The sequence below is a fragment of the Rhincodon typus genome, chromosome 39 (genome assembly GCF_021869965.1).
Source record: "Rhincodon typus isolate 14 chromosome 39, sRhiTyp1.1, whole genome shotgun sequence".
In the NCBI taxonomy this organism is placed as follows: Eukaryota; Metazoa; Chordata; class Chondrichthyes; order Orectolobiformes; family Rhincodontidae; genus Rhincodon; species Rhincodon typus.
In genome coordinates this window covers 11,805,594-11,818,719 of record NC_063370.1, presented here as the reverse complement: position 1 = coordinate 11,818,719, position 13,126 = coordinate 11,805,594, and the positions used below count along the sequence as shown (strand labels likewise).

Below are 13,126 nucleotides of genomic sequence, written 5' to 3'. Positions count from 1 at the left end.
ACCAATAAGAGGAAACAGCTTTTCATGTCCATCTCACTTAAACAATTCAAGATCTTGAATATTTCAAACAAGTCGTCATTTATTCTTCTAAACTCCAGGACAATGAAGCCCAGTCTGTCCAGCCATTCCTCATCAGACAACTTTCTCATTCCAGATATCAATCTGTAAACATCCTCGGAACCAGCTCCAACACATCTGCAACCTTCCTTAAATAAGGAGGTAGTGGTGAAATGTGAATCCAATCAATAAAGAAATGTGGAATTAAAAGTTAGCTTAAAAGAGACCATAAAAATATCGTTGCATTAGCCCACATCGTTCACGAATGGCCTTTACTAGATTGCTGTCCTTCCTTCTACCCTTTAGGGAAAGAATTCTGCCATCCTTACCTGCTCCTGCCTACAGCTGACTCCAGACTCCACTAATGTGGTTGATCCTTAATGGCCTAACAAAGCATCAGCTGTATCAACCAGTATAAAGTTTCAAGAAAGATACAGAACCAGATGGAATACCTATCATCAACCTAGGCACCGAAAATGACAACGCAAACTCAACCTTGCTGAACACCGCAAAGATTTCCTTACTAAAATTTGGGGCCTTGTTCCAAAATTGGGAGAATTATCTCATAGATTTATCAAGAAACAGCCTGACAAACTTAGACTCACAAAATCACAACTTACAGACACCACCAACACCATCTCTGGACATGTCTCATATCACCAACTAGACAGACCCACCAATGGAGGTGGCACAATTAGGAGGAAGTTGCTCTGAAAGTCATTAACATTGACTACAGACCTCCTGAAATCTTATAGCATCAAGGAAACTTCCTGATGGCCATGTATCATCCACTCACCACTGCCCCACCCACCTTTGAAAGATGAATCAGTACTTGTTGAACACCATTTGGAGGAAACAGTGAGGTTGGCAAGGGCACAGAATGTATTCTGGGTTGGGGACTTCAATGGTCATCAGCAGGTACAGCCCAGTAGTATCACTACCAACCAAACCAGCCAAGTGCTCAAGGACACAGATTTTAGACTGGATCTGCAGCAGCTTGAGGGAACCAAGCAGAGGGAAAAAGTTACATGGCCCCATCCTTAACTGATGCAGATGAATCTGGCAATGACAGTCCTAATAGGAGTGATAATGATACAGTCCTTGTGGAGGCACAGTCCTGTCTTCCATGGTGTTCTGTTCACTACCACCACTCTAAATGGGATAGATTTCCAACAGTTCTAGCAACTGAAAACAGAGCATCGATGAGGCACTGGGTTTAATCGGCAAATCAAGACTGTGTCCAACCACAATATGTAACCTCATAGCCCAGAATATCCCCTTTCTAACATGACCATCAAGCTGGGCAATCAACCTTGGTTCAATGAAAACTGCAGGAGGGCAAAATAGGAGCAGCAATATGTGTATCTAAAAACGAGGTATCAACCTGGTTAAGCTACAGGACAGAACTACTTGCATGCCAAGCAGTGTAAGCAGCATGTAATAAAAAGAGTCAAATGACCCACAAACAACAGATCAGATCTAAGCTCTGCAGTCCTGGCACATCTAGTCATGAATGGTTGGAGACAATTAAACAACTCACTAGAGGAGGAGGAAGCTCTGCACATATCTCTGTTGTCAATAATGGAGGTGAATATCACATCAGCACAAATGACAAAGCTAAAGTATTTGAATCCAACTTCAGTCAGGAGTGCTGAGTGGATGATCTACCTTAGCTACCTCGAGGTCGCCAACATCATGGATGCCAATCTTCACACAATTCGATCTACGATTAAGTAATGGAACAGCTTATCGACAGTGCTATCAAATGGTATTTGCTCAACAGTAAACTGCTGCCGCTCAGTTTGGATTCGACAGGGCAACTTAGTTCCTGAATTTATTACAGCCTTCGTTCAAACATGGACAAAAGAGGTGAACTCCAGGGGTGAGGTGAGATTGATGGCCATTGACATCAAGGCTATATTTGACTGAGTATGGCATCAAGTAGCCTTAGCAAGATTGGAATCAATGGGAAGTGGTGGTGGTGGTGGTGGAGAGACTCTCCACTGGTTGGAATCATGCCAAACACAAAGGAAGATGACTGTGCTTGTTTGAGGCCAATCATCTCTGGTCCCAGAACCTCACTGCAGGTGTTCATTAAGATAGCATCCTAGGACCAAACATTTTCAGCTGCTTCATGAAATACTTTTCTCCATCATAAAGTAAGAAGCAAGGATGGTTGCACAAGTTTTAGCACCATTCACCATTCTTCAGATTCAGCAGGACCTGGAAAACATCCAGACTTGGGCTGATGGATGGAAAGTAACATTTACTCAGTTGCATAAGTTCCAGCCAATGGCTATCTCCAAGAAGAGAGAATCTAACTATCACTGAATTCCACACTTCTGGCAGAAGAGTGAGGGGCGACTTGATTGAAGTCTTGAAGGTCCTAAATGGTCTTGACAAGGTAAATATGTGAAGAATGCGTTCTTTCTTGGGTGAATCCAGCAGTAGAATGCACTGGTGTGAAGTTAAGGATGGTTCTTTTATGACAGAGAGTCATAGATTCATACAGCATGGAAACAGACCCTTTGGTCCAACTCATCCATGCCAATCATAACTCCAAACTAAACTAGTCCCATTTTCCTGCATTTGGCCCATATCCCTCTAAACCTCTCTTATTCATGTGCCTGTCCAAATGTCTCTCACCACATCTACATCTACCATTTCATCTGGCAGTTCACTCCACATAAGAACTATCCTCTGTGTGAAAAAGTAAACCCTCAGGTCCCTTTTAAATCTTTCTCTTCTCACCTTAAAGATATGCGTTCTGATATTGAACTCCCCTACCCTAGGGAAAAGACTTTTGCTATTCACCTTATCTATACCCATCATGATTGTATAAATCTTTATATGGTCACCCCTCAACCTTTTGTGTTCCAGTGAGAAATGTCCCAGCCTATCCAACCAATTGTTATAACTCAAATCTCCCAGCCGCAGCAACATCCTTGTAAACCTTTTCTGAACCCTCTCCAATTCAATAATATTCTTCCTATATCAGGGAGATCATAACTGTACATAGTACTCCAAAAACGGCCTTACCAACGTCCTGTACAACCTCAACATGGCATCCCAACTCCTATACTCAATTGTCTGAGCAATGAAGGCAAGCGTGCTAAATACCTTCTTTACGGCCCTGTATACCTGTGACACAACTTTCAAAGAACAATGTACCTGAACGCCTAGGTCACTCTGTTTGATAACACTACCCAGAGCCCTACCATTAACTGCTTAAGTCCTGCCCTTGTTCATTTTACCAAAATGCAACACTTCGCATTTATCTAAATTAAACTCCATCTGCCATTCCTCAGCCCATTGGTCCAATTGATCAAGATCCCTTTGTAATCTTAGATAATCTTTTTCACTGTCCACTATACCACCAATTTTGGTGTCATCCGCAGACTTACTAACTATGCCTCCTAAATTCTCACATGAATTGTTTATCTAAATGACAAACAACAACGGATCCAGCACTGATCCCTACGAAACACTGCTGGTCACAGGCCTCTAGTCCAAAAAACATTCCTCCACTGCCATCCTCTGTCTCTTTCTGTCAAGCCAATTTTGTAACCACTTGGCAAGCTCTCCCCGAATCCCATGTGCTCTAACTTTACTAACCAGTCTACTATGCGGAGGAGAATTATTGTGTTTCAGAGAACACTCTGCCTCCAACAGTGCTGGAATTGGGGCCATTGGATAGTTTTAAGTCAGAAGTAGATTGATTCCCTCGACTTATAAGAATCTAAGATTATTGGTGGGTAAGTAGGAATATGGAATTTGAAACAAAACCTGATCTTACTGAATGGTAGAGCAGGCGAGAAGGGCCTACTTCTGCTCCTATTTTATACGTTTGTGTACTTGTACGTCTAAATATCTTATTAAAACCAACTGTTCTGATTACTTATAAAATTGAGATTGCGTGAAGCTCTAAACCTATGTGTAACGATTCAGGCTATGATCATTTCTATAGAAGGATGTGTTAAAGAAACATTAAAGTGTTCTATTTGCATTCCTTTTTAAGAAATATCATAAATGAATGGATTATTAAAATGCAAATAAGTATTGAAATTGTTTCACCAAAGGAATACAATAAGCAATCTGTTAACCTTACTCCACACCTCTTCTCCATTCTACTTGTCACATATGCAAAGAAATCTAAGATTCTTTTAAACAAGATTTTCTGTTTATACAATCCACCTCCTTTGCTCAATGTCATGATTTAAGTGTTTTGTTACTATATTCCAGATAAAGGATTCTGATAAAGGATTTTGATTTTTACTGATGTTGGACTATAAAAATGTTACAATTTATTTTCACAGAATGTTCTAGAAAAACTCAGGTCTATCAGCAAGAAGAGTTATACTGTACTGGTAACGTTAACTCAGTTACTCTATCTTAAGATAGCGTCATAGAGACGTACAGCACAGAAACAGACCCTTCAGTCCAACTCGTCCATGCCAACCAGATATCCTACATTAATCTAGTCCCATTTGCCAGCATTTGGCCCATCTCACTCTAAACCTTTTCTGTTCATATGCCCATCCAGATTCCATTTAAATAGTGTAATTGTACCAGCCTTGACCACTTCCTCTGGCAGCTCATTCTATACACACACCACCCTCTGCATGAAAAAGGTGCCCCTTAGGTCCCTTTTAAATCTTTCCCCTCTCACCTTAAACTTATGGCCTATGGTTTTGGACTCCCCCGCCCCAGGGAAAAGAGATATGTAGCCTGTTTGGCAGCATTTGCTGATACTGCTGCATCTGCAGTATTTTCCTTTCATTTTACATTTTATTTGCATCATTCTATTTAAATACATAGGTCTATAATCCTCCATTTTCTCTCCTCCTCCTTTCTTTAATAGTGGAGTTACATTTGCTAACTTCCAATACTTTGGACATATTCTATAATCTCGGAAATTCTGGAAGATTAAAACCAATACAACCACTATGTCTGCAGCTTCCTCTTATCCTGAGATGTAAGTAGTCAGGTTCAATGAATTCATTGCCATTTGGTCATATTAATTTCTCCAGTGCCATTTTTTCACTTACAGTTATTTCTTTAAAACCCTTGGTTCATCATTATTTCTGGAATTTTTAATGTCTACTACAATGAAGCTATTATGATCCCACTTGATGGTACTATTGGACAAATCATATCTTGCAATGAAATCTGACCTGATAGATTTTTTTCTTTTGGTTAAGATGGTGACCACTGACTAAAATGGTCTCATAGAGTCACAGAATTTCTTTAGCAACAGTACAAAAGTTTATCACACAAGATGAAAACAAAACAAAAACAAAATTATACAGATATAGAATAAATAGGAAAAAATCTTGAAACACCCAGCAAAACATATGCAATCTATTCCCAACACCATGCTACGGTGATTCAAATCCAGAGAAATTTACACTCTATATCAGATCTAAGTTCAACATAACTGATTCTCCCCAGTTTTCTCCTATGAACTGTGAAGTCTTCTTACATGAATACTTACAGGACTGAGAGCTTAGGCTTTCTCAGCTTTTAATAACCTGTAAACATCTAACCAAACACTCCTGGTTTGGAAGTTTTACAAACTAAACTTCTCTACTGAAGTAACTGTGCTTTTCCTGAACTGTCCTTCACTCTGGTCTGGACGATAAACTATGTTTGCTTCTGATCCCAGTCAGGTTTCCTCAGAACTCTTCTCGAAGCTTTCAATCTCTGGATTTTCTAAGCTAATATCAGTCATTTAATATTTTGAACCAAAAACAAGCTGATGACTTTCAATGACTACACTCCCCATCGTAAACCATTTTCCATTTACATGCCAAGGTCCCTGCTTTCTGACATGTATTAGATGAGGTCACTGTTCTGGAAGAACTATCTGACTTAGTTCTTTTAAAACCTTTAACCCAAAAATCCAAATCTCTAAAATGTATTCAGAAATCACACACCTTTTATCATAAAGTACTTGTTTAATATATGTGTCATTCCCTTATCTGCAAATATAGCTTCTATCTCTGCTTTTATGAGGCCCAAATTTACTTTTAGCAATCTTTAACATTAATCTCTACAACTAACTGCTAACTCTTTGCATACTGACAGGAAGAATAAAGTGTGACATGGGCTATTTGCATATGGCTTTCTGATTACAAACTTTACTTAGTGGGTATCAAAGACAATACTAATTGTCTATCCTGATATAAGCAATAGCCATTAAAATTTAAAATGAAACAATGCTACAGAAAGTAAGGCTTGTTAATAGGAAACGCATGCCATATGTGAATTTTTGATTCATTTACAGACATATTTCCATTCATTCTGAGCAATGGCATATAACTCACTTACCTCAAGTCTTTCAAAAGGATCAATACCTTGGTCAGATAAATTCTGAAACACGAAATCAAGGTTGGCACTAGGAGTTTGCTGAAGGATAGTTTCCGAGAATTGATTGTGATCTGTAAATTTAATCAGTCTTATGTGCCATTCACATTTGAAGGCTAGACATACTGGCCAAAAGAGAAGCCCGGGAAATTTAAGCATAATCGCAGAGACGAAGTAGACTGATTAGTCTAGATCCTGTAATTAAACAGAAATTTAAAAGATATTGAAATGCAGAAAGTGAATAACTGACAACCATAATCTCTGCAAAGTGCTTTGTGGAGTTTTGGAAATCACATAAATCACTCAATTGATTCAATAAATAGGACATTCTTAGAAAGGCAAATGCATCTGTAAAGAAAAAAATCTGTTAAATGTTCACAACACATATTCAGTTCTGAAATAAGTATTTTAAACATTCAAATTAATATTCTATCTTTGTGACAGTTTGAGTCAGTTATCACTTTTACCTCAGAATCTGAAGGACGTAGGTTTAAGTGCTAAGGTCCTGCTGACAGTTCCTTGCATGGTGTGAACTAGAATACTATTACCGCACATTTGTTGTTATAGTTGGATTTGTCTGATATCACAGCTTAATTTAATGATGATTTTCCTTCCAATTATAACAAGTTTCAAGCAGTCTCCACGGACAGAAACAATTTAATGAGCTCTACTATCAAATTTTGATCCCTAGAGGTCAATCATTGTGAATCAATAAACGTGGAGCTGGAAAAGCATAGCAGTCAGACAGCATCTGAGGAGCAGGAAAGTCAACATTTCGGACCGAAACCCTTCATCAGGACTCATGAAGGGTTTCGGCCCAAAACGTTGACTTTCCTGCTCCTCGGATGCTGTCTGATTGGCTGTGCTTTTCCAGCTCCACATTTATTGACTCTAGCTTCCAGCATCAGCCGTCCTTACTGTGTCCAAATCATTGTGAATATCTGGTTCTATGAATGATTGTGATACAGCAGGCTGGCAAAAGCAATACCACAGTTGTTAGCAGGTTGCTGCACATTTGCTTAAATTATTTTATTCTCACAAACCAATACAAACAATATATTAATGCAAAAAAAAAATTCCATTTATATGAGACACAAAGTTGATTCTGGGGACCTGACAGCAAACTGTCATCAATTGGAAAGGCAGAGGTGTGCTAGAGAGCTGGGTCTGAAAGAAGTTGAATGGAAGACTGGTAAAGCAAGTGCGATGAGAAATTCAGTACAGGGCAAAGGTATTTTGTGGTCACAGACGTTAACGAAACATGTTGTATTGTCTCCATAGCATTAGAGTCAAGAACCTCAGTGCAACTAAAGAGCATGCTGGGTGGGGCATCAATGCCAGAGGGCATGGTCCACATCAGCATCTACACCACCTTGAAGATAGCAATCTCTGGTTTACTTTCAGTCACATGAAAGAGTACAGAAACAGCAGAGTAGAGTGGGTAAACGTGTGGCAGGAGAAATGGAGCAGATGGAAGGCCCTAGATTCCAGAAACGTTGAGAGCAGATCTGAGAGTGATGTGGCCTGTACAGTCCAAATGAATCGCACCCAAATAGAGCCTGGACCAGTGGTCAGAATGTATTGCACAATACAATAAATGCAGTGATGAGCTACTTCAGGTGCAACTAACTCCCTGTATCTATGAGCAAGAAATTTCACCATTATCAAACTTCAATCAGATATTTAAAAGCTGGCCAGCAAATTTCTCGCTGAATCACAAGCCTCAATATTGAGATTCTACCTCAACAAAAGCTGCCAGTCAACCAGGGAAAAGCTGCATCTGGGACCTAGATGCCCAAATATTTAGGGATCAAACAGACAGGAGGTAGGCCAGTCTCCTTGCAGGTTGATTTACTAGTACTATTAGGAAGTGTTTAAACAAACTTTGCTGAGTTATCAGAATCAGCAGGGTAATATTAGAAAGGAACACCAAAAATATTGAGAGACACAGATTGCACTAGAATAGGAGTGAAGTAGTGGAGGTACACCCCCAGTGCCGTTACGTTGAGAGTTCAAGGATTGGCCCGTTAACAGTGAAGGAAAAACTTGGCCAAAACAATGTGGGAAAATGTGAGCTTATACATTTTAGCAGAAAGAATAAAGGAGCTGAATATTATTTAAAATAGAGAAAGGCTGCAGAACTCTGTAGCATATAATGATTTGAGCATCCTCATTTATGTATCACAAAAAGCTAGCAAACAGATCAACAGATAATAAATTTCAAACATTTGTTGAAATAAATGTTGGCCTTTATTTCAAAGGGAATGGAATATTAAAAAAGGGATGTCATAACTAAAACTATACGTATCAGACAACACCTACAATATTGCTATCTGTTCTGGTCCCATTATTTAAGGAAAGATACACTGGTATTGGTGGCAGTCCAGAAAAGATTCACTAAGTTGATTCCAGGTATGGAGGGATTTTCATATAAGGAGAGATTGAGAGGCTAGGATTGTTTTCGCTGGAGTTTAGAAGATTGACAGGCAACCTTACTGAAAAATCAAGATTTATAGGAGCCTTAATGGGGGAGATGTAAAAGTCTGTTTCCCCATGTTGTGAAAGAATCTAATTCAGAGGTAGTAATCTCAGAGTAAGGGGTTACTCATTTAGAACTGGAGTCTGTTTTTCCCTCTGAGGACAAAGAATCTGTGCATTCTTTAGGATAGAGTACTGCAGAGGTTGAATTATTCAGTATATTCAAAGCTGAAACAGAAAGATTTTTGACCAGTAGGGAATACAAGGGATATAGGTTACAGGTAGGAAAGTGGAGTTGAGTATTATCAGTCATCCACGATCTCTTCCAATGGCAGGCTAACTCGATGGGCTGAATAGCCTACTTGTGCTTCTTTCGGCACTTTGGTGTCGAGCGTGGAAGCATTATGCTGCTCAAGCAAGTACTCCGTGGCTCGGAGTCACTGCGGGAACCGTGGACAGTAGCTCAAACTGGAACTTTTACAGGCCTTCCCTTTGTACTGACGGATAAATCCGATTTTATTTCAAGATCTAAAACAAACCTTACCTACCCCATACCTTCTTCGCCCGCGCAACCGCCACCTCAACATTAACTGCCGTATCCTCGAGCACCTGGCACGTGAGCAACCGCCCACAGCCTTTGCGTGGAGGCGCGCGCTTTTTTTTGTTCCCTTCCAGTCCATCGGCGGTGAGATGTGAGGTGATGGAATTCATAAGCCGACTTGTTTGGTGTGCTTTTTTTATTCGATATTTGAGTTGTGTTAATTGTAACGTTGTTATACCAGGTCTGAATTGCAGTGTCGTCCCGGATCGAGAGGGGGAAAAAAGTCTCATAGAATCTCCCGAATAAAAACCGAAAGAACTGCGGATGCTGCAAATCAGGAACAAAAACAGAAGTTGCTGGAAAAGCTCAGCAGGTCTGGCAGCATCTGTGCAGAAAAGAAAATACCAGAGGTCCTAATATATCCTGATTATAAGCCGACGTTTACCCAGCTACTATCAGTTCTGAGGTAGGGTCAGCGGACCCGAAACGTTAACTCTGATTTCTTTTTTCTTCACAGATGCTGCCAGACCTGCTGAGCTTTTCCAGCAACTTCTGTTTTTGCTCATAGAATCTCCCTACAGTGCGTGAACGCAGGCCATTCGGCCCGCAGAGTTACGTCGGCTCTTCCAAGAGCATCCCACCCAGACCCACCGCCTCTATCCCATCCCTGCATTTCCCATGGCCAATCCACCTAGTCTGCACATCTTTCAGCACTGGGATACCCAGAGGCAACCCACGCAGACAATTTGCAAACTCCATACAGACCAGTTGCCTGAGGGTGGAATCATACCCGGGTCCCTGGCTCTGTTAGGCAGCAGTGCTAACCACTGAGCCACCCGTGCCTTCTGATTACTCTATGCCCGAGAAAGTTTTTGACAGACTTGAATTTATGTAGCGCCTGTCAGAACCTTAACAGTCAATTCTGATCTGTAGCCACTGTCGTAAAATAGGGAACGCAGCAGCCAATTTGCACACAGCAAGCTCTTACCAACGGCAATGTGAGAAAGACCACGTAATCAGTTTTTTTTTAATTTCTTTCAATTCATACATGGGTATCAATGGCTAGATCTGCACTTATTGCGGATCGCTGTGGTGAGTTGCTGTCTTGAATTGCTGCAGTCCTTGCAGTGAGAGAGGGAATTCCAGAAATTTGACCCAGTGACAGTGAAGGAACGACAAGTCAGAATGTTGTGTGGCTTGGAGAGGAGCTAGCCGATTGTAGTGGTGGACACTGAGGATAACATCCCTTATTTTTGAAATAATTGCATGATATCTTTTATATTCACACATGAATATGCAGGTGAGTTTCAATTTGAAAACATGAATCAAATGACTCCCCTAATCCAGGGATTCTCAAACCTCTACTATTTCAAGCCTGCAAAACTGGCGACTCCTTAGTGAGAACCATAGAATGGAGGCAGAGCAGGGGAACCTGTTGTAAAGGGAGCATTTGTGGAACAGGGAGAATTATAAACAGATTTAATTTTCTTTAAACTTGAAAAAGCTCCCAAGTTTCAGTTCATGATGCCATCTAGAGTCACAACCCCACTTTCCAAAGTCTTGCCATAACCTTCCAAATTACAGGTAATAAGCTACATTGTTTGCTTCTTTCCAGGACCTAGTGGTTCCCTCAGAAAAATAAGCAGTGGCCTGTAAATTGCATCCCAAGTTCAATTCATTGCTTAGGGAGATGTAATTGGCTCAAGGGTTTGTTACTTTCTTTAACAAGTATCTTTTCCATACTGTTTAAACATAATTTAAAAATTTGGAGCAATTTCTTGAATAGTTCCAAAAATGGAATTCTAGTTTTATCTTTCACTGTTCTTACAATCTCATCTTTAAAATAGCGGTGAAAATGCCAATTTGTCAAATTTATAGATAATAAGGTGTAGAGCTGATGAACACAGCAGGCCAAGCAGCATCAGAGGAGCAGGAAAGCTGACATTTCGGGTCTGGACCCTTCTTCAGAAAATCAAATTTATAGTTCTGTTTGTCTATCAGAAATATATCAATTGTTAATGCTAGAAGTTGGTGTTTTAGCAAACCTGTTGCGTTATTAATATGGATAAACTTGTATGTCTGCTATATATTTTGATTTACATTCATTTAAACTGTACCTCTCAGCGTTTGCATCTGCTGACGTCCTCAGCTCTCAATATCCCCCTTCAGCTCACAGAAACCTATTGAGGAAACTAGCTTGGCCTATTAGCACCCTTCAGATGGTTCACAGGAAATGCTTAGGAAATGGGTGAGGTATTAAATGAGTACTTTGTATCAGTATTCACCATAGAGAAGGACCTGGTGGATGATGAGTATGGGGATGGGTGTGTAGATAGTTTGGGTCATGTCGAGATCCAAAGGGAGGAGGTATTGGGGGTCTTGAAAAACATTAAGGTAGACAAGTCCCCAGGGCCTGATGGGATATACTCCAGAATACTGAGAGAGGCAAGGGAGGAAATTGCTGGGGCCTTGAGGGAAATCTTTGTATCCTCACTGGCTATAGGGAGGTCCCAGAGGATTGGAGAATAGCCAATGTTGTTCCTTTGTTTAAGAAAGGTAGCAAGGATAATCCAGCTAATTACAGGCCGGTGAGCCTTATATCAGTGGTAGGGAAGTTATTTTAGAGAATTCTTCGAGACAAGATTTATTCTCATTTGGAAATCAATGGGCGTATTAGCGAGAGGCAACATGATTTTGTGAAGGGGAGGTCGTGTCTCATTAACTTGGTTGAGTTTTTTGAGGAAGTGACGAAGATGATCGATGAGGGTAGGGCAGTGGATGTTGACTACATGGACTTCAGTAAGGCCTTTGACAAGGTCCCTCATGGCTGGCTGATACAGGAGGTAAAGTCACATGGGGTCAAAGGTGAGCTTACAAGATGGATAAAAAACTGGCTCAGTCATAGAAGACAGAGGATAGCAGTGGAAGGATGTGTTTCTGAATGGGGGGCTATGACCAGTGGCGTTCCTCAGGGATCAGTGCTGGGACCTTTGCTGTTTGTAATATATATAAATGATTTGGAGGAGAATATAATTGGTCTGATTAGTAAGTTTGCCGATGACAGAAAGGTTGGTGGAATTGCAGAAAGCGATGAGAACTATCAAAGGGTACAGCAGGATATCAGTTGGTGACTTGGGCAGAGAGATGGCAGATGGAGTTTAATCCCGAAAAATGTGAGGTAATGCATTTTGGAAGGTCTAACCCAGATGGAAAATATACAGTAAATGACAGAACCCTTAAGAGTACTGATAGGCAGAGGGATCTTGGTGTACAAGTACACAGGTCACTGAAAGTGGCAATGCAGGTGGAAAAGGTAGTCAACAAGGCATATGGCATGCTTGCCTTCATCAGCCGGGGCATTGAGTTTAAAAATTGGCCTGTAATGTTGCAGCTTTGTAGAACCTTAGTTAGGCCGCATTTGGAATATTGTGTTCAATTCTGGTCGCCACACTACCAGAAGGATGTGGTGGCTTTGGAGAGGGTACAGAAAAGATTTACCAGGAAGTTGCCTGGTATGGAGGGCATTAGCTATGAGGAGAGGTTGGAGAAACTTGGGTTGTTCTCATTGGAATGATGAAGGTTGAGGGGGGACCTGATAGAGGTCTACAAGACTGGACAGTCAGAAGCTTTTTCCCAGGGTGGAAGAATCAGTTACCAGGGGCCATGGGTTTAAGGTGCGAGGGG

At 40.7% G+C, this 13,126-nt stretch overlaps 1 protein-coding gene across 1 annotated transcript in view; it reads right to left on the bottom strand.

The window, feature by feature from the left end:
• The window catches only part of LOC125487290 (cation channel sperm-associated auxiliary subunit gamma-like), a 253,929-nt gene extending 247,313 nt beyond the window's left edge, over positions 1 to 6,616 (bottom strand). Inside the window, exon 1 of the mRNA XM_048618228.1 lies at positions 6,388 to 6,616. Within this exon, the coding sequence (XP_048474185.1) occupies positions 6,388 to 6,582 (195 nt within the window). The 5' untranslated portion in view covers positions 6,583 to 6,616. The remainder of the gene's footprint in view (positions 1 to 6,387) is intronic.
• Positions 6,617 to 13,126: the final 6,510 nt, after the last annotated feature.